This window comes from Lactuca saligna, chromosome 5 (genome assembly GCF_052625555.1).
Source record: "Lactuca saligna cultivar CGN05327 chromosome 5, ASM5262555v1, whole genome shotgun sequence".
In the NCBI taxonomy this organism is placed as follows: Eukaryota; Viridiplantae; Streptophyta; class Magnoliopsida; order Asterales; family Asteraceae; genus Lactuca; species Lactuca saligna.
In genome coordinates this window covers 246,696,180-246,717,245 of record NC_136421.1, presented here as the reverse complement: position 1 = coordinate 246,717,245, position 21,066 = coordinate 246,696,180, and the positions used below count along the sequence as shown (strand labels likewise).

Sequence of the window (21,066 nt, the reverse complement as noted above, 5' to 3'; positions counted from 1 at the left end):
TCCTAGCTACATAAATAATAAATATTTTTTATTAAGAAATCTTAGCAAGACCCGGGCTTTTTTTGTATGAACGGAAATTTTTTCTATAAATCTATATCTCAAAAAAATATCTAACAGAAATATCCAGAAATCTAAATATAGAAATAACATAACTAACAGAAATAACACGAATAAATAAATTCTATTTGACTCTGCCTGTTTAAGTGACTCAATCAATAAGATAGACAGACCTAGTTCCAATTTCTCAAAGATTCAACCCATAAGGAATCATTACAAATCTTGATAATTGAAAAAGTTTCTTACTTCGACATCATTATTTGAGTCAAGTTTTACTTTTACAGTAAAGCCTACATTTGATTATCATAAGAAATAAGAATTTCTGTTTCTTTTCGAATAGAATTGTCAATGATTTAAAGCAAATAAGCTAAATAGATCGAACAATAAAAAGAAATATCATTGTTAAATATTTAAATTTGAATATTTTAGGGATGCAAATTCTTTTTCACAAAAATAGAAAGACTATTGTCACTGAAATAGGATAACAATACATACCCATAGGCTAAGCACTTCCTCATTTTATATGTATTTTCATATTTTGTTTAACCTGAGGTTAAGTAATCTTTCTGCAACTGTGATCTATGCCCATAGGTTAAGTAATCTTTCTGCAACTGTGATCTATGCCCCATCTTATCTTTATCTGGATCACAAAAGGAGTCACTTACATTTGCATGTAATATATAAAAATCTCTAATATTTCGAAAAAATTGAACTTACTATGAGTAGTCAAGGATAGAATAATTGAGGGAAATTTCTGAAGAATATTGTGAAAAATGAGTGACAAAAAACGACATAAATTTGCTAATTATCATTATAAGAGATTCAATTTTTTGGTCATTACGGAGCACAAAAAGTAAAAAAAATAAGCTTCGAAAAAATTACAAGATATGATCTCTAAAGTTTCAATTCCAACAAGTTAAAAAGGGTTGAATTTCCTTATTTCTAAATGGTTGATTATGAGATATTTCGATTTGTTTCTTGTTTTTTTTTATTGAATTGAGTTATGTATATTTCGATACATCTAAATCGATACATTTAAAAGATCCCCAAAATAATTTTTTTTTATACTTGTTCCATATATGTCTGCTTTGACTCGAATGAATGTTCTGAAGAAAACTCAATTAAGTTATGTTATGGAAAAAGAGCATTCTTGCGTTTTTGCCCTCCTGCTGAGAAAGCATTCCGGCTCATTTCTTAAAATACTTCAATTGGTACACGCAAGAAATAGGCCAATTCGGCAGCTTTTTGTTCTATTTCCCGTCGAGTAAAATTCTCTTAAGTACGAGTCAATGGAATGGCTCCCTCGCCTCTGATATCCATATAAAGGACACGACGAGCATAAATACCTTCTTTCACTTTTATTCTGACAGACTGAATATCTTTTATAAGAAATTGTAGGAAGATCCGATGATTTTTTCCAGGAAATCCCCAACGAAAGATACTGTGACAACCCTATATTTTCCAAAAGCATTGTAACGCTCAAAAGTCAAATACAACTAAATTAACCTTGAAAATAAAGTATTCAAATATCTAAGTTGGGATGCATCAAATACTAACTAACGTGTCAAGGTTTCCGAAAACATAAAGAACGCTCAAAACCGGATTATATTGAAGAAATTATAACCACTCGTATATTTACGATACGCCGTTAAAACATTATTTGACGTAAAAAGTAAAATCTCAATAATGTGCATTTTAGCCTTAAGTATCTAAACATAAATCGTAGATCTCGTTAAAAGGTGAGCGTGCATAAAAAGATCGCCCAAATTGGACCTCGTATGAAGAAGTTACGAATTTTCGAAGTTTCGTAACAGTATTAGAGGGCTAAAAACTCGAATTTAAGATCGAGTGTAAATTAGCTAACGCAATCCAAATGAGAGTTGAAGATCTCCGCAATAGGAACAAATGGATGAAAAGACAAACAAAAACCAACGTCGAATAAAGAACCTATGAGTTTTTAAACGAACTTTAGGAGGCCCGGCCTATTAAAAATAAAGACAAAACTAGCCGACGGAGTCTAAATGAAAGTTGTAGAGCATAATCTCACCTACGCGTGGATATAAAGAACATGAAAAACGGAGCTCGTACGTGAAAGTTACGGAATTTAGAAGTGGACAGGGCGGATTACGCCCCGCGTTCTCTGGGAGTACACCCTGCGTACTAGACCCAGAGTCGAGTCCCATCGGCCCGCCCAAGCTACGCTTAGCTAGCCAGGAGTCGTAAGCCATGACACATTGTTACGCCCCGCGTACGTCGGAGGTACGCGCCGCGTACGAGGGTTTCCAGCCCTATAAATAGAAGGCATAAGCTCGAGTTTTTGCACACAAATCACAATCCCTCAGTCATTCTCTCATACTTCTAAGCTCCAGAGACCCTCCCCTCACCTCGGTTTCTGCACTCGAGCCCCCGACGAAAGATTTACGTTGCAGAGATCCCCGAAGAGCCCGATGATGCAACTATCCACGATCGAAGTTCTACTTAACTCTAGTCCCTCTCTTCAAATTTAACAAGTGAGTTCATACCCCTACTTTTCAATTCTTTTTCATGTTTTTAGGGGGGAAATACAAGTACATTACACGTTAAAGTATCGTTTTATAAACATAAATGAAATTTCTATCTTCGAATATCGATACAAACATCTTATGTATACAAGAGCGATTATGTCACTAAGTGATTTCTACTAAATGGAACATACTATCTGAAAAACTATAATGGGTATAGTTAACAAGTCAGTCCTACATTTTACATATACATCTTGAAAAACGAAACACTTTCAAAAGAAGTAAGGTCATTTCATTGTAAATCTACTTATACTAGGCAATGTGAGATATTCAAACTTCAACGTACATTTTTGTATGCATTTCAAGTCCTGTATTATATACCATAATCTCTTGGAGGGAGAGCGTGATACTTGTGTATAGATCTATACGGGATTGACAATCCCGCACCTAAACTACTAGCTATAGTTAGACCGGCAGGTCTGGGGTGACAAATGTCATAACACTGCAACACTTGAAGAATGTTGTTACAGGCCGTCAGTGTCAATAGTATGGTTATAAAACTCACATAAAAAGTATAAAACAAGATTGATTTACGAGATTTATATGTGCATTGCAGTTTTCTACATTATTTTTCATACAAAGTTGTTTTTATCATTTGAGTATAAAAGATACTAACACATTTCAACTTTGGAAAACTTTTGAATCATCTTACAAGAAAATATTGGACTTTCTAGAAACCTCGTTTACCAATTTACTACCAAAAAGGATATACTTTTCAACTCGAAACACTCATGAACTCACCAACTTAATTGTTGACACTTTTCAAAACCACTTGTATTTCTCAGGGAATCAGTGATACGGGTAACTACCAGCTTTTGGGAGAAGAAACACAAAGGATGTTTTTATTATTGAACATTTATCATCATATTGTAATATTCTTTTGATAACATGTATAACGCAACAATATACGTTTTCATTTTATATATATGATGGCTGTGTTACTTTCTTTACAATATTCAATTGTTGTGATACTATGTGAAGTCATCCACCCCCGAATGTTTCCGCCATTCTGGTTTGGGGTGTGACAGATTGGTATAAGAGCATTGTTTATAGTGAACTAAGTATATCAAACTACATAAGATATACAAACTATAAATACAACGGGAACCAAAAACCCTCTGATAAAAACATTTTCATAGAAATATATTTTCTTTAAATATATACATTTTTACCCGCATGTATCAATCTCGTATCATGACAAGTTTTTCTAAAAACTAGTATGGCAAGTTGCGATACCACGATTGAGCCTTGAGGTATGTAATCAAATCAAGAATAAATATAGCCTGATCAACTATATTTATCCTGGATTTGACCAATGTACGTCGAGGAATGGTCGTAGTAGTCAACAAGCCAAAAACTTATAAAATCAAGATTCGCTAAATTGAAATACTATAAGTCTATTGTTAAAAATAATTGAACGATAAAATATTGCGCCCAGTAAAGATATAAATAGGTATAGGAAGTCGTTAAATAGAAATTTCTTTTCTTATAAAAATCTCATACCTCTATCCCAGTACAGACAAATGGCCGGATTTCCTTTACCGGGAGACCCCTACTACCTAAATCAAGGTAACGGCGGCTGGATAGAAGAAGACCCGGAGGAAGACCCAGAGGAAATCGAAGAAGAGGTCGAAGAAGAGTTCGAGGAGGGAGTCGAAGAAGAATTCGAAATCGAAGTCGGAGAAGAATACGAAGTCGACGAGGAGATCGTGGAAATTTCTAGCGGAACAGACTCTGAACCGGAAGTAATCGACCCTCCCATCCCCCATCCTCCCGTAATTAGACCATATCAACCGGGACCCATTCCAATCTGGGGAAGCCACCTCTACTACTGGAGCCGTCAGCACGGTGTACGCCCTCCATTCGGCATGTGTCGGGATTTTTACAACGTCAGTGGGGGAGGCTCAGCTGATCGAGCACTTCCTGTTGTCGTGAACGCTATAGCTAACCAGAACTACCAGGCAGACCAACAAGCAGCCAGAGTTCACGAGATCAATGCTGCTACCCAAGGTAACGTCGCTGACATCTGCCGTTTGGAAGGACTACAAGAGAATACCCAAATCTACACTGGGACGCTTCAGAACCAAATGATAACAGCTCTAGACGAAATAAGAGAGATGAAAGAACAACAAGCAGATTTCGAGAGGCGACTGATGGGAGTCAAACGGTCAGATGCCGAATCCAGCTCCAAACGCCACAAATAGAGTTTGTTCAAGCTCCAACAATTTTGATATAGACTAGGACCTCGGATAAAGTTTTTCTCTTATTTTCTTTTGTATCTGTAAACGGAGACCTCTAGATAGGTCAAATTTTCCTAAAACTAGAAGCATAATGTAACACACCTTAGGTGTGACATATATATATAAATATGCAGTACTTCTTTATATACCTCTCGAAACCTCTGAAATTAATTAAATTGTTGTATTTAATTTGAAACCAAAAACTAAAGTCAAAACAAATTACAAGATACGACTAACCCTCAACTACACGATTCTCAAAACATTAGAAACTTATAGTATTCGTTCTTATTTTCTCTACCAGAACATGCCTCCTCGAAGATCAACATGCAGAAACTCAACTCCAGCACCACCTCCACCACCCCCTCCAACTATGGATGCAGCTATGTTCCAAACTGCTGTAACAGCCGCTGTAACCGCGACGATGGCTCAAATGAGCAACAATGGGTCAGGAGGAGGAATAAATAGCTTTACAAATGGCCCAAGCCAAGGCCGTTCCGGAGCCTGCACTTACAAAGACTTCACCAATGGAAAACCTATTCCCTTCTATGGGACTGGGGGAGTATTGGCTCTATCCCAATGGATAGAGAAAACGGAAGCCGTATTCGAAATTTGCTCATGCCCTGAAGAAAGCAAAGTAAAATTTGCTGCCTATACATTCTCTGAACGCGCCTTGACATGGTGGAACAGCCATGTCAAGACATTAACCCTAGTGGTGGCAAACTCCATGGGTTGGGAAAACTTGAAGTGAATGCTCCTTCAGGAATACTGCCCAAGAGGCGAGATTCAGAAGCTTGAACAAGAATTGTGGAGCCTTTCGATGGTAGGCTCGGACATCGCAGGCTACACCAACAGGTTCAGCGATTTGATAACACTTTGCCCAGGGATGTTGATTTTAGAAAGCCAAAAAGTGGAGAGGTACATCTGGGGATTATCACCCCAACTGCGAGGAAGTGTGTTAGCTTCCAAGCCCATGACCTTCGACAGCGCCAAGGAACTGGCGCAATCTCTCATTGATCATGGCGTCTGCCAAGGGGTCACGACTATCGTAGCTGAACCAACCAAAGGGAACAACGACAACAGCAAGAAGAAATTCGACAACAATAACAATGCCAACAACAACAGCAAGAAGAAATTCTGGAACAAGAGAAAGGGGCAAACCTCGCAAGAACCTTCAAAGAAGCAAATGGTAGCGGTTCATGCTGCTACTGCTCCCACCACAACTCCTACAACCCCGGCGCCACCAAAACAATATGCAGGGAACTTGCCCAAGTGCAGCAAATGCAACTACCATCACCACGGTAATTGCCGCGAGATGTACTGTAAGAACTGCGATAGGAAAGGGCACATTGCCCGTTTCTGTAAAGCGCCGGCGCGGCCAGTCACTCAAGTTCCTGGTACTGGGGTAAGCCAAGCATGTTATGGATGTGGAGAAACTGGGCATTTCAAGAGGAACTGCCCCAAAACAAGGAATGTTGGTGGTATTGGGAGAGTGCTGGCGATAGGTCAAAATGAAGCAATAACTGATCCAACAGTAGTTACGGGTACGTTTCTCCTCGACAACATTTATGCATGCATACTCTTTGACTGCGGTGCGGAGAGAAGTTTTGTGAGTCATAAATTCAAACATCTACTTAACCAAAGACCCCAACCACTTAATAAAACATTCACTGTAGAAATAGCTAATGGAAAAACAGAAAGCACAAGTGATATGTACGTAGGGTGCACATTAAATTTAAACAAACACTTATTTCAAATCGACCTTATGCCCATTTCGATAAGAAGTTTCGATGTAATCATCGGTATGGACTGGTTGAGTCTTCACCATGCCGACATTCTTTGCCATGAAAAGGCCGTTCGTCTCAATCTTCCCAACGGTGAAAATCTTATCATATATGGAGACAAACCTAGTTCAAATTTGCAAATCATCTCCTGTATTAAAGCACGAAAATATCTTCACAAGGAATAACATGCCTTTCTAGCCCACGTAGTAGACCAGAAGCAAGAACCAAAGAACATTAAAGACATTCCGGAAGTCTGCAACTTCCCAGACATTTTCCCAGAAGATCTCCCAGGAATCCCACCGGAACGTCAAGTCGAATTCAGAATCGACTTAATCCCCGGAGCTACCCTAGTAGCGAAGTCACCTTACCGTTTAGCTCCAGCTGAGATGCAGGAACTGTCCAATCAATTGAACGAGCTGTTGAGCAAGGGATTCATCAGACCAAGCTTCTCACCATGGGGAACACCAGTCCTGTTCGTGAAAAAGAAGGACGGATCTTTTCGCATGTGCATCGATTATCGAGAGCTGAACAAACTGACAATCAAGAACCGATATCCCTTACCACGCATAGACGATCTGTTCGACCAACTACAGGGTGCGAGCTACTTCTCAAAGATCGACCTAAGATCTGGTTATCACCAACTGCGAGTACTGGAAGGAGACATCCCCAAAACGGCTTTCCGAACACGATATGGTCACTACGAGTTTGTAGTAATGCCCTTCGGATTGACAAACGCTCCAGCGGTGTTCATGGATTTGATGAACCGAGTATGTCGTCCCTTCCTGGACAAATTCGTGATCGTGTTCATAGATGATATACTCATCTATTCTAGAAGCCAGGAAGAACACAGCCAACATCTCCGCCAGGTTCTGGAAACATTAAGGGCAGAGAAACTTTACGCAAAATTTTCCAAGTGCGAATTTTGGATTCGAGAGGTGGATTTCCTAGGACACGTAGTAAGCAAGGAAGGAATACACGTGGATCCCTCGAAGATCAAGGCAATAGAGAATTGGACGATTCCAAGAACCCCTACAGAGATCCGACAATTTTTAGGACTCGCCGGGTATTACCGAAGGTTCATACAAAATTTTTCCAAGATTGCCAAGCCACTCACCACACTAACTCAGAAGAATGTGACCTTCGACTGGGGAGAAAAACAAGATGCCGCATTTCAAACGCTAAAACGAGCATTATATAGTGCGCCCATCCTAACCCTGCCAGAAGGGACGGAGGACTTCGTGGTCTATTGTGATGCATCAAACCAAGGACTCAGGTGTGTCCTGATGCAACGAGGGAAGGTCATCGCCTATGCCTCAAGACAACTAAAGATGCATGAAGTGAACTACACAACGCACGATCTTGAGCTAGGAGCAGTCGTCTTCGCTCTAAAGATATGGAGACACTACCTCTACGGCACAAAATATACGATCTTCACTGACCATAAAAGCCTTCAACATATCCTCAACCAGAAAGAACTCAACATGAGACAAAGACGGTGGGTAGAACTACTAAGTGATTACGAATGCGAAATTCGATATCACCCCGGAAAGGCTAATGTAGTGGCTGATGCACTCAGTCGGAAGGAATACTCAGGTCGCCGAGTGAAGTCCCTAACTATGACGATCCATTCACACATGTCCACGCAAATTAAGGAAGCCCAAATAGAAGCCTTGAAATCCGAAAATGTGGCAGGAGAAGCCCTAAGAGGAATGGATAAGAACCTTGAAACCAAGAACGACGGAGTTCGTTATTTCATGGATCGGATATGGACACCAAAGTTTGGTAGATTCAGAGAAATCGTCATGGACGAAGCCCATAAAACACGATACTCCATACATCCCGGCTCCGACAAGATGTATCTCGACCTCAAGAAGTTGTACTGGTGGCCGAACATGAAAGCTGAAATTGCTACCTACGTGAGTAAATGTCTGACGTGCGCTAAGGTCAAAATAGAATACCAAAAGCCTTCGGGTTTATTACAACAACCAGAAATACCCGAATGGAAGTGGGAGCGGATAACTATGGATTTCATAACCAAGTTACCCAAAACGACAAGCGGACTCGACACCATTTGGGTAATTGTTGACAGGTTAACTAAATCAGCACATTTCCTACCGATCAAAGAGACGGATAAATTGGAGAAGTTAACAAGGACATACCTCAGAGAAATTGTACGACTGCATGGTGTGCCCGTATCCATTATCTCAGACCGAGATAGTAGATTCACCTCAAGGTTCTGGCAGTCGCTACAAAAAGCTTTGGGGACAAGACTAGACATGAGCATCGCTTATCACCCTCAAACCGACGGCCAGAGCGAGAGAACCATACAAACCCTAGAAGACATGCTGAGAGCCTGCGTAATCGATTTTGGCAAAGCATGGGACACACATCTACCCTTGGTCGAGTTCTCGTACAACAATAGCTACCACACCAGTATCAAAGCTGCCCCGTTCGAAGCCTTCTATGGCCGCAAGTGTAGGTCACCTTTATGCTGGGCCGAAGTGGGGGACACACAACTAGCAAAAGGACAAGCAACTGACAACACACTTACTGGGCCAGAAATCATACGGGAAACTACGGAGAAGATTGTTCAAATCCGAGAACGTCTAAAAGCATCAAGGGATAGACAAAAGAGTTATGCAGATAAGAGACGAAAACCCTTGGAATTCCAAGTTGGAGACCGTGTCCTACTAAAAGTCTCGCCTTGGAAAGGATTGATACGCTTCGGAAAACGTGGGAAACTGAACCCCAGATACATCGGACCATTCGAGATCCTTGCCAGGATCGGTCCAGTGGCTTACAAACTTAGACTACCTCAGGAACTCCACAACGTACACCCTACCTTTCACGTATCAAACCTAAAGAAGTGCTTATCCGACAAGACCCTTGTCGTCCCTCTAGACGAAATTACAATAAATGAAAACCTCCATTTTGTAGAGGAACCAGTAGAGATTATGGACCGGGAAGTCAAAAGAACTAAACAAAGCCGCATACCTATCGTAAAGGTCCGCTGGAACGCCAAGCGAGGACCTAAATACACCTGGGAACGAGAGGATCAAATGAAACAAAAGTACCCGCACCTTTTTCCTAATCTGTAAACTCTATCTTAGATTAAATTTCGGGACGAAATTCCCTTAACAGGGGGATGATGTGACAACCCTATATTTTCCAAAAGCATTGTAACGCTCAAAAGTCAAATACAACTAAATTAACCTTGAAAATAAAGTATTCAAATATCTAAGTTGGGATGCATCAAATACTAACTAACGTGTCAAGGTTTCCGAAAACGTAAAGAACGCTCAAAACCGGATTATATTGAAGAAATTATAACCACTCGTATATTTACGATACGCCGTTAAAACATTATTTGACATAAAAAGTAAAATCTCAATAATGTGCATTTTAGCCTTAAGTATCTAAACATAAATCGTAGATCTCGTTAAAAGGTGAGCGTGCATAAAAAGATCGCCCAAATTGGACCTCGTATGAAGAAGTTACGAATTTTCGAAGTTTCGTAGCAGTAGTAGAGGGCTAAAAACTCGAATTTAAGATCGAGTGTAAATTAGCTAACGCAATCCAAATGAGAGTTGAAGATCTCCGCAATAGGAACAAATGGATGAAAAGACAAACAAAAAACAACGTCGAATAAAGAACCTATGAGTTTTTTAAACGAACTTTAGGAGGCCCGGCCTATTAAAAATATATCATTAAAAATAAAGACAAAACTAGCCGACGGAGTCTAAATGAAAGTTGTAGAGCATAATCTCACCTACGCGTGGATATAAAGAACACGAAAAACGGAGCTCGTACATGAAAGTTACGGAATTTAGAAGTGGACAGGGCGGATTACGCCCCGCGTTCTCTGGGAGTACGCCCTGCGTACTAGACCCAGAGTCGAGTCCCATCGGCCCGCCCAAGCTACGCTTAGCTAGCCAGGAGTCGTAAGCCATGACGCATTGTTACGCCCCGCGTACGTCGGAGGTACGCGCCGCGTACGAGGGTTTCCAGCCCTATAAATAGAAGGCATAAGCTCGAGTTTTTGCGCACAAATCACAATCCCTCAGTCATTCTCTCATACTTCTAAGCTCCAGAGACCCTCCCCTCACCTCGGTTTCCGCACTCAAGCCCCCGACGAAAGATTTACATTGCAGAGATCCCCAAAGAGCCCGACGACGCAACTATCCACGATCGAAGTTCTACTTAACTCTAGTCCCTCTCTTCAAATTTAACAAGTGAGTTCATACCCCTACTTTTCAATTCGTTTTCATGTTTTTAGGGGGGGAATACAAGTACATTACACGTTAAAGTATCGTTTTAAAAACATAAATGAAATTTCTATCTTCAAATATCGATACAAACATCTTATGTATACAAGAGCGATTACGTCACTAAGTGATTTCTACTAAATGGAACATACTATCTGAAAAACTATAATAGGTATGGTTAACAAGTCAGTCCTACATTTTACATATACATCTTGAAAAATGAAACACTTTCAAAAGAAGTAAGGTCATTTCATTGTAAATCTACTTATACTAGGCAATGTGAGATATTCAAACTTCAACGTACATTTTTGTATGCATTTCAAGTCCTGTATTATATACCATAATCTCTTGGAGGGAGAGCGTGATACTTGTGTATAGATCTATACGGGATTGACAATCCCGCACCTAAACTACTAGCTATAGTTAGACCGGCAGGTCTGGGGTGACAAATGTCATAACACTGCAACACTTGAAGAATGTTGTTACAGGCCGTCAGTGTCAATAGTATGGTTATAAAACTCACATAAAAAGTATAAAACAAGATTGATTTACGAGATTTATATGTGCATTGCAGTTTTCTACATTATTTTTCATACAAAGTTGTTTTTATCATTTGAGTATAAAAGATACTAACACATTTCAACTTTGGAAAACTTTTGAATCATCTTACAAGAAAATATTGGACTTTCTAGAAACCTCGTTTACCAATTTACTACCAAAAAGGATATACTTTTCAACTCGAAACACTCATGAACTCACCAACTTAATTGTTGACACTTTTCAAAACCACTTGTATTTCTCAGGGAATCAGTGATACAGGTAACTACCAGCTTTTGGGAGAAGAAACACAAAGAATGTTTTTATTATTGAACATTTATCATCATATTGTAATATTCTTTTGATAACATGTATAACGCAATAATATACGTTTTCATTTTATATATATGATGGCTGTGATACTTTCTTTACAATATTCAATTGTTGTGATACTACGTGAAGTCATCCACCCCCGAATGTTTCCGCCATTCTGGTTTGGGGGTGTGACAGATACACACTATTCTGTCTTTTCTATCAAATCGATCATAACCACTACCTACATTCCACAAAATTATGCACCATAAATAGGAGCTAATAAAAAGACCCGCGATTCTGTAGAAAGACATCACAATTCCTTGTGGAAAAAAAAACTATTTCCTGAAACGGAAATAAAGATATCAAATTTCCACCCAGATAATTCGAGGTTCCAACCAACAAGAATCCTAATGAACCTAAAAAAAGGATAACAGACCAACAGAAATTACTTGTTTTTCGAGCCCCCGTTATAGGTTCTATCCATATATGTTCTGATCGACAACTCATACTTGATCCAGTTGATTTTTTTTGGAATTGACAGAATACCCCAAATGAATTTGACTTTAGTCTTTTTTTTTTCCGAAGTAACTCGCATCAACTAGCACTAGTTTGATGTGATCTTTTTAGAAGTAATTCGTTAAATTCGTTAGACGATCTCACTAAAGATATGGGACCCGACCTAGGAGAAAAGCAATATACTTTTATGCCATTTTATACTCAAGAAAAAAAAATACCCAAAATCCTAAAAAATTCCATCAAAATTCCACAAAAAACCCCTCTAATTCCACAAGCATCCAGCTCACCCCATTTTGCTTAATTCTTAAGGAATGGCGTTTATATATATATATATATATATATATATATATATATATATATATATATATATATATATATATATATATATATAAATTGGTGAAGCTCTCTAGTCTCTACGATAAAAAATCGACATATCTATAAAAAATAACTGACAATATCAAGCGGAATCAAACTAAAATTGTTAATATACGAACTTTTGGGAATTGGTTTCAGGTCGGTAATGACTATACAAGACAAATTTGAGGTTTGCAGCAGATAAAAAACAAAATGACGACATATGTAATGACAAACTTTGTTTTTTATGTTAATATTAAATAATATAAATGACAGTTGTAATTAACTTAATTATATCTTGGTTTTGAAAGTTCTATGATTAACTTATGTTATTTTAGGTGTGCACTTCCATACGCACCATTTAAGCAACATATTTGTTTGTTTTAGATGTCGTTACTTTTGCCAAGTTGGAGAAAACGATAAGTCAAATTGCATATACTTCTTGTTAAATTATATTTTATGAAACATATTTTAAAATTACTGTCCTACAATCGATACTTTGTTTTTGCTATTTGAGGGATAATATGTTAGGTGTTTTTAATGTCACCTCATCGTTTAGTATAATTGTAACTTTTATGATTGCCAAAGGGACCTAGATTATGCGTTCTACTACAAATAAGGTGATGCAAAATACACAATGTATATGGCAAGTGTAGTCTCAGCCACAACGAATGGAGTGGGACAAGGGCAACGCCTCTTTCAGTATTAATGCGTGGTTCGGGACAGTGTATTGATCGACCATTCTCTTTGTAGACCATCCATCATTCATACTCAACATTAAATCGGTATACTCTGTCATGACACTAATCACATCTACAAAAAGAAACATCATGTAATTTAGAAATGTCGAGACAGACAACAAAAGTATAAGAGTAAGTATGTATTCGATAGCAAAGTCTATTTACAAGTTGCACAGTCCTCCACAACTTGACTTGATATAAATCTATAATGTCTCCTTGGCAAAACAAAAAGAATTTAACCATGGAGGAAACCATATGTCATGGCCTTAACATACATGTTTTTGTGAAAATTTAATTTAAATATGTGATTTGTCATATCCAAACATGCAACGTTACACAGTCCCATGCTTCAACAATCATTCAAACTAATGGAATTACAATCCCTTTGATTGTAGTTGAGATATGGTTTTCCTGAAATTGTCATTCAAACAAACAAAAAATAAAAAAAAAAAACTATACTAATGCAAACAAAAGGGAAAAACCTTATCTATGACAAGTTGATGTCTTCTCGTCCATTAAAACAATATCAATATTATTTAATTCAGACAACTTCAAGTAAACATGTTATTTCCATAAACGAACAACATGTCTCTTGAACTTAATGTATTGTTATCAATATTCAAGTCACTAATCAAATTATATTGTAAACTTATCTCTAACACTACAACCCTTCCAACAATTATATCTAACACACCAATTATATATACAATTGATGCACCTCATGCCTCATTTATACAAACAACAAATAGCAGCTAACATCCTAAATTAATAAGCAGGCATCTGAACAACCCAAATGGTTACAATACGATTTAAAGACATCATAAATTAAAGGACATATGAACAACCAAAAACGGTCACCCAAAAATGGCCGCCAGAAGAACCTGTAACCACAACCCATCAAAGAGCATCTAATTGAATGGCATGTCGGAAATCAAAGGCTTACCAAATGTTTCTTTTCACAAATAGAATTATTAGATCTCTCATGTGACCTTGAAATGTAGAGTTTCTTTCAAATCAACAAAAATATGCTTAAGTTATATATCATATAGATAATTAAATTTGTCCATGTAAGCATAAAATGCGGTGATACTTAATAATATCGATTTAGAAAATATGTCCAAGAGTTTATGGTTTCATTTACAATACAAGTTTGGGCTAGTTCATTTAACTAACATGATGCCTAATAAACTGTTTATGACAAAGTCTTTATTCAATCACAGACATATACTAAGTCGATGTTTAGAAAATTTTAAAATAAAACGAAGCAATGGTTAAACTCTTTAACTTTACAATGTTTTTCTTGTAATTTTTCCTGTTTAATTTATTTATTGAGAAAAGCTTGGATGTCGTACACTCCACCACTCGAATTCTTACGGTCTTCATTAAACCCTATATAAAGCCTCAAATTGACAGAGAATTTTCATCCACAAAACATGGATGTGTTGATGTAATCTAGGGATGTCAACGAGAGTAAACGGGATGGGGAGTGCATCCGCCGCCCACGCCTCCGAAATTTCCCCGTTCCCCCGCCCCGAATCCCCTTTACAGTAGAATTTTATATGTTAAAAATAAAAAAGTTATAGCATATTAAACATATTATTAACAACTTAAATACATGTTTTTTTAATGACTTTTGGGAGTTCAAAATCATGTTATTTTTTATTATATTTATATAATTAATATATGCAAATATATTCGTAATTTATTACCAGGATCCCTATGGGGGTTTCGGGACGAGATTGCATACCCTCGCTCTGCCCCCGAAATTAAAACGGGTGTTAACCTTGTCCATGCTCCCGATTTTTAAAAAAAAAACAATCCCCCCAAACAAGACGAAACCTCCACGAGAACGGGATCCTACGAGATTTTTTGACATCCTAAATTGTAATCATGTAATTAATATGGTTTTTGACTTTACCTAAAGTTACATAAGACACCCTCATGTTTTCATGATTGACAAACCAATCTTTTTCCATCCTGACGAGTTATGTTCCTATTTATTTGTGACTTTTATATTAGTATTTGTTTGCACAATTAGAAATTTTTAGCAATGTCATTTCCTCCATCACTATGTTCAAGGATCTCTGCAGGTGTATTTAATTATTTAATAATGAAACCATGCTTTTGAAGTTAACTATTTCTAAAACACATATGATCCGCAAGTGTATCTAATCATTTGATGATGAAACCAAGCTTTTCGAAGTTCAATTTTCTTTTTCTTAAAACAAAAAAAAGAAATACGATAAAAAATGGTTTAAAAAAAAGTTCAAATCTACAAAAAAAAAATATTAAATTTTTTTTATAAGATCAGCTTCTTGTGTTATCTTTTTACACCTTCATATATAAATTTACAAAATTACGTACTTACAAACTTATCGAGTTCAAATTATATGATGATTTCCTTACATTTTTTTTATTTAAAAACGTTCGATGATTAACTTAATATTTTGATAACGTTCCCAATCAGAAGCACATGGGCTACATATATTAAATCTTTTGGAAGGTAACATTCAGAGATTCATTGACTTCGGGAGTATGGGTGGGTATAATTAGAGGCACACCACACTCTATAGTTGTCTATATATACCACTCATCATCTATATTAATTTGTCACAACTCAACCAGAAACAAAGTAATATAACTACTAAGGTTATACATATTTTATGCCAAATAATTAAACACCCTTCTCCCTCCTCCACCCTCCACCACCACACCACCACCATGGCCGACCGGAAACCAGAAGAAAATGGTGTCTCCGGCAAACCTAAGCAACTCATGATGGCCGACTTTGATCCACCAAAGCCACCAAAGAGAAACAAATACGCTTTTGCTTGTGCCATGTTGGCTTCCATGACTTCTATCTTGCTTGGTTATGGTATTAATCCACTTCTTCAGTTCATCTCTATATTATCGTCTTGATCATCATTAATATACTCACATATATGTATTTTTCAAAACTTAGACAAATTTGAGACGTTAGTTAATTGAAGCCATGTGTGATGTGTCCCTAGTGTATTCATGTCCATGTCCTCCTACATACAACTCATGTTACTTATAAAAATATCCATGCATATATCGTATTTTTTGGTATATATACCATGGTAAATATTTGTAAACTATTCACACGATATATATATTTTTTTCAATATGAATTAGTGATTTAAAAAATATATATATGAAATGGAGATTTAAGTGTCACACGCCTTGCCACAATATTTTTGGTAGCATTCAAAAATAATTATGTTCGAATTTCATCACAATCGATATGTTATATAATAAGTTACGACAGGCGTCAATGGATGAACAAGAACTCTACTTCACGGAGATTTTAAGAAATATATATATATTTTTTTTATAATCATTGAAAATATGTTGGTAATATTTTGTCTGTATTATTTATACAATAATTAATACAGCTGCTAATAAAATAAAATAATATATTTTTTCGTGTGGCAGATATTGGTGTGATGAGTGGGGCGCAAATCTACATCAAGAAAGATTTTAAATGTACCGACGTTCAAATCGAGGTGCTCGTCGGAATTCTGAACGTCTACTCGTTGGTCGGCTCAGCCGCCGCCGGGAAAACGTCCGACATGATTGGTCGTCGGTACACCATCGTCTTGGCCGGAGCTATATTCTTCATCGGAGCAATCTTGATGGGGTTCGCTACTAACTACGCGTTTCTAATGGTTGGTCGGTTTGTTGCTGGTATCGGCGTTGGATATGCCCTCATGATAGCTCCGGTGTATACGGCTGAGGTGTCACCGGCGTCTGCACGTGGGTTCCTCACTTCCTTCCCGGAAGTCTTCATTAACGCCGGTAGGCCTCTTTGCAAATAAATACATGAACAGACTATTATGACAATATTTTCCTTTTAATAAATATATAACTTATCATTAAAACTTTCCACGTAAGCACAATCCATACCTAAGTAAACATACTGTTTAGATAAAACGGTGAAATTACTGATTTCGTAACAGAAAGTAATTTGATTAGAGAAAAATCGATTTTAATTAATTGATGTTATATTTATTTCGCGATAACACGTAATAAACTATGTTTTGTCATTATGGTTTGACGATACTTAGAAAATACTATTAATTTCAACATAATATTGATTTTTTTTCCCTCAGAAACTAGCTGCAATCATATCAATTTATTACAAATTAGGTTTCAATTATAATGTTAAAAAGATAACTGGTAAAGAACAAAATATAATAAAATCATGTTTATACTAAAGATGGAAAAAGTTAAACAACCCATTTTATTCTTATATTTATACATATATTGATAGGTTTTAGAAGGGTCCATTTATAATATACAAGATTGTTGTGGACAACATGTAAACAACAAAATGATATAATTATATTTTTATATATAATGATTTAAAAATATATTATCAAAATATAAACAAATACAATGTTTGTTCGCAAAATAATATGAAAGTTGTTTTTTAGGGGAAAAAAAAGTTCAAATTGTTTATCAAAATTTTTTTAATACAATGTTGCTTTTTAACATCTCAAATAACCCGTAGTAACATTAACTCTTAGAATTATCATATTGTAGTTTTTGCATTTGTATTTTTTTTTTTTTTTTTTCATTTTATGTCTCTTTTTCTAATAATTGTCCGTATATGTGTGTTTATTTTTAGGAATCCTACTCGGTTACGTGTCAAATTTTGCATTCTCAAAGCTTCCACTTCACTTGGGATGGAGATTTATGTTGGGAATTGGAGCCATCCCCTCTATATTCCTAGCTTTCGGCGTTCTCGGCATGCCCGAGTCACCTCGTTGGCTTGTCATGCAAGGTCGACTCGGGGATGCCAAGATCGTCCTGGATAAAACATCTGATTCCTTAGAAGAATCAAAACTTCGGCTAGCTGACATCAAGGAAGCCGCTGGGATACCTGAGGACTGTGATGATGACATTGTACAAGTACCAAAACGTACGGCCGATGAAGCAATATGGAAGGAATTGCTCCTTCATCCTACACCAACAGTCCGCCACATCTTGATGTGCGGTGTCGGCATCCATTTCTTCCAACAAGCAAGCGGAATAGACGCCGTTGTGTTATACAGTACGAAAATCTTTGAGAAAGCTGGTATTAAAAGAGACACACCAAAATTACTTGCGACGATAGCTGTTGGGTTTGTGAAAACGATTTTCATCCTAGTGGCAACGTTTTTCCTTGACAAGGTCGGACGTCGGCCACTACTGTTATCAAGTGTGGCTGGCATGATCGTGTCTTTAATGGGACTTGCTTTCGGATTGACTATTGTAGAACATTCCGATCAGAAGATCATGTGGGCCGTTACGCTTTGTATTGCGACAGTTTTAACTTACGTCGCGTTTTTCTCGATCGGGATGGGCCCGATCACATGGGTCTACAGCTCAGAGATTTTTCCTCTGAGGTTGCGGGCCCAGGGATGTAGCATTGGGGTGGCAATGAATAGAGTTGTGAGTGGGGTGATATCAATGACATTTTTGTCCTTGACCGATGCAATTACGATTGGTGGTGCCTTCTTTTTGTTTACAGGTATAGCGATCGTGGCGTTTGTGTTCTTTTACACCCTCTTCCCTGAAACACATGGTAGAAACCTTGAGGAAGTTGAGCAACTGTTTGGGACCTTTTTTAGGTGGAGATCAAGATCGGCAGAATTGAAAATGAAAAGAGAGGCTGAAATGGCAACCAAAAAGGCCCAAGAATAGGTTTTAGAAATGTCAAACAATATTATCTATATAATATGTAATTATTGGGTTTTATGTAGGGTATTTCTGTCATTTACTTATCAGTTCGACTTGATTCGGAAGAAGTTTGTGATGTTTGGCACGAAAATTGATATAAATTGCCTTTTATCCCTAATTACATAAAAAGTATGCAATTAACCCCAAAATTTTAAGCATTTTTTCCTCTAAGAAACAAACATAAAGCAAAAATATGAACGAATTTTCTTAAAATCGTTAAAGTATAGTCAAAACTGATTAATTGGAACTAATTAAACATTTGTTATATGTTTCTTGACGAATCACTGGTCCATAAATACAAGATTAAAAAAAAAAATTATTAAATTATTTTAACATATTTCAACCACTCAAACAAACTCAATCACGTCTTTATGTTTAACACGACTAAAATAACAGAAAACCGACATATTTTAGTGCTCATTAAAGCCACATATTCATGTGACACATGTTTATTTAGGCATGATGAAAAATATCATGTGGGGTTTCTCTTGGAAGAAATTTTGGACCCAAAATTGACAATGAAATGATGAATATAATGAATGTGTTTGTCTTCTTTGTGAATGCAAAGATATATATGAAACCTCTTAATAATTTAAGGAAAATGATGGCCAACGAAACACAAAACATACAATAATTAATTACGGCGACTAAGAGCCACTTGTTTATAACCGGATGATTTTTGAGTTAGAAATAAGGTAAAATGCACAAAAGTTATTATGTGTTTCAATTTTGATATTACGTTTTTTTTTTTTTTTTTAATCCTTAAGTTTTCTAACTTTTACAATTTTGACCAATTAAAGGGTCTGTTGTACCGCTGACGTGCAGTGGCGAGCTTAGAACAAAAAACTATGTGGTTCCCTATTTAAGTGAAACCAGGAAAATGAAATAATTAAAATTATTAGTTGTGGGTTGGATCGTGTATACTATTGTAAAACTCGTATAATTCGGCCGAGTACTCTACAAGTTACTTGGGTTGGGTTTCTACTAAGGCGAGTTTTTCCTACTTGGTCAAGAGAATCATAGGTCTTTCAAACTCAATAGAACTCACACCGATTCAACTTAAAAAACTATCCCTTTTAGACTAAAGCATGGTTAAACTAATAAAATTGGTTCAACATACAAAAATAAAATTAAATGACTAACACCAGTTTAAACTTGTAATAAACCAAGTTTAAGATTTTAATCGTTAACATTTTCCCTTAATAACTCCATTGAATAATGTTGGAGTGGGAGATAGAAAACTTTATTGCTTAAACAATCCATAATAAACCTTCCCATCACCCTTCCTCTTTATAAGTAACAAAAATCACATAACTTTTACTTTGATTCCGATGTAGGTTAGGTATAGATAAATTTATAAATCAACTAATTAGGTCGTTAAAATTGATCACCTATTTTGATCAAACATTATAAGGTAGGTCTTAAAAAAAATTCAAGATGGTTCCTAATTTTTTTCCTATATAACTTATTATAAGGTTTGAAAATTAAGGTGAGTCAAGTGACCCACCAACCATCTATGTAAACTCACCTCTGCTGACGTGACATTATTTGGTTATATGATGCAAACATGTCAAAAGTGAAAAAAAAATGATACAAAAGACACTAAATGTCACACTCCAAACCAGAACGGCGGAAACGTCCATGGGTGGGTGACTTCATGTCAAGTATCACAACACATACATTATAGTAATCAAAGTACAACAATCATTGCATTAATAATGTATACGCTTTTACATATGTGTTCAAACATTGAACATTTGACATCAAAAGTAGATAAAGTAAAAAACAAAAGAAGCAGCACAATGCTAGGCTGTCTTCTCAAAAGTTCTGGGAGTATACATGTCTACTGGATTCCTTGAGAATACAAGTTATTTAGAAAGAGATGATCAACATTTACGTTGGTGAGTTCATAAGTATTAGTTCATTTTATGGTTGAATTAGTTTTAAGAAAATGA

The 21,066-nt window shown here is 36.7% G+C and overlaps 1 protein-coding gene across 1 annotated transcript; it reads left to right on the top strand.

Annotated features, from left to right (window-relative positions):
• The first annotated feature begins 15,952 nt into the window (after positions 1-15,952).
• LOC145047252 (polyol transporter 5-like) lies at positions 15,953-19,229 on the top strand. Its single transcript, XM_078995496.1, has 3 exons — positions 15,953-16,241; positions 16,823-17,185; positions 18,018-19,229. The coding sequence occupies exons 1-3, from the start codon at positions 16,088-16,090 to the stop codon at positions 19,073-19,075; spliced, it is 1,575 nt and encodes a 524-aa protein (XP_078851622.1). The 5' UTR covers positions 15,953-16,087; the 3' UTR covers positions 19,076-19,229.
• The last annotated feature ends 1,837 nt before the right edge of the window (positions 19,230-21,066 follow it).

Excerpts from the sequence above, each read along its gene's own strand:
- LOC145047252 (XM_078995496.1), top strand. The coding sequence starts at position 16,088 with ATGGCCGACCGGAAACCAGAAGAAAATGGTGTCTCCGGCAAACCTAAG. Across the intron at positions 16,242-16,822 it reads TTCTATCTTGCTTGGTTATG|ATATTGGTGTGATGAGTGGG; the intron begins GTATTAATCCAC and ends TTCGTGTGGCAG. Across the intron at positions 17,186-18,017 it reads GGAAGTCTTCATTAACGCCG|GAATCCTACTCGGTTACGTG; the intron begins GTAGGCCTCTTT and ends GTTTATTTTTAG.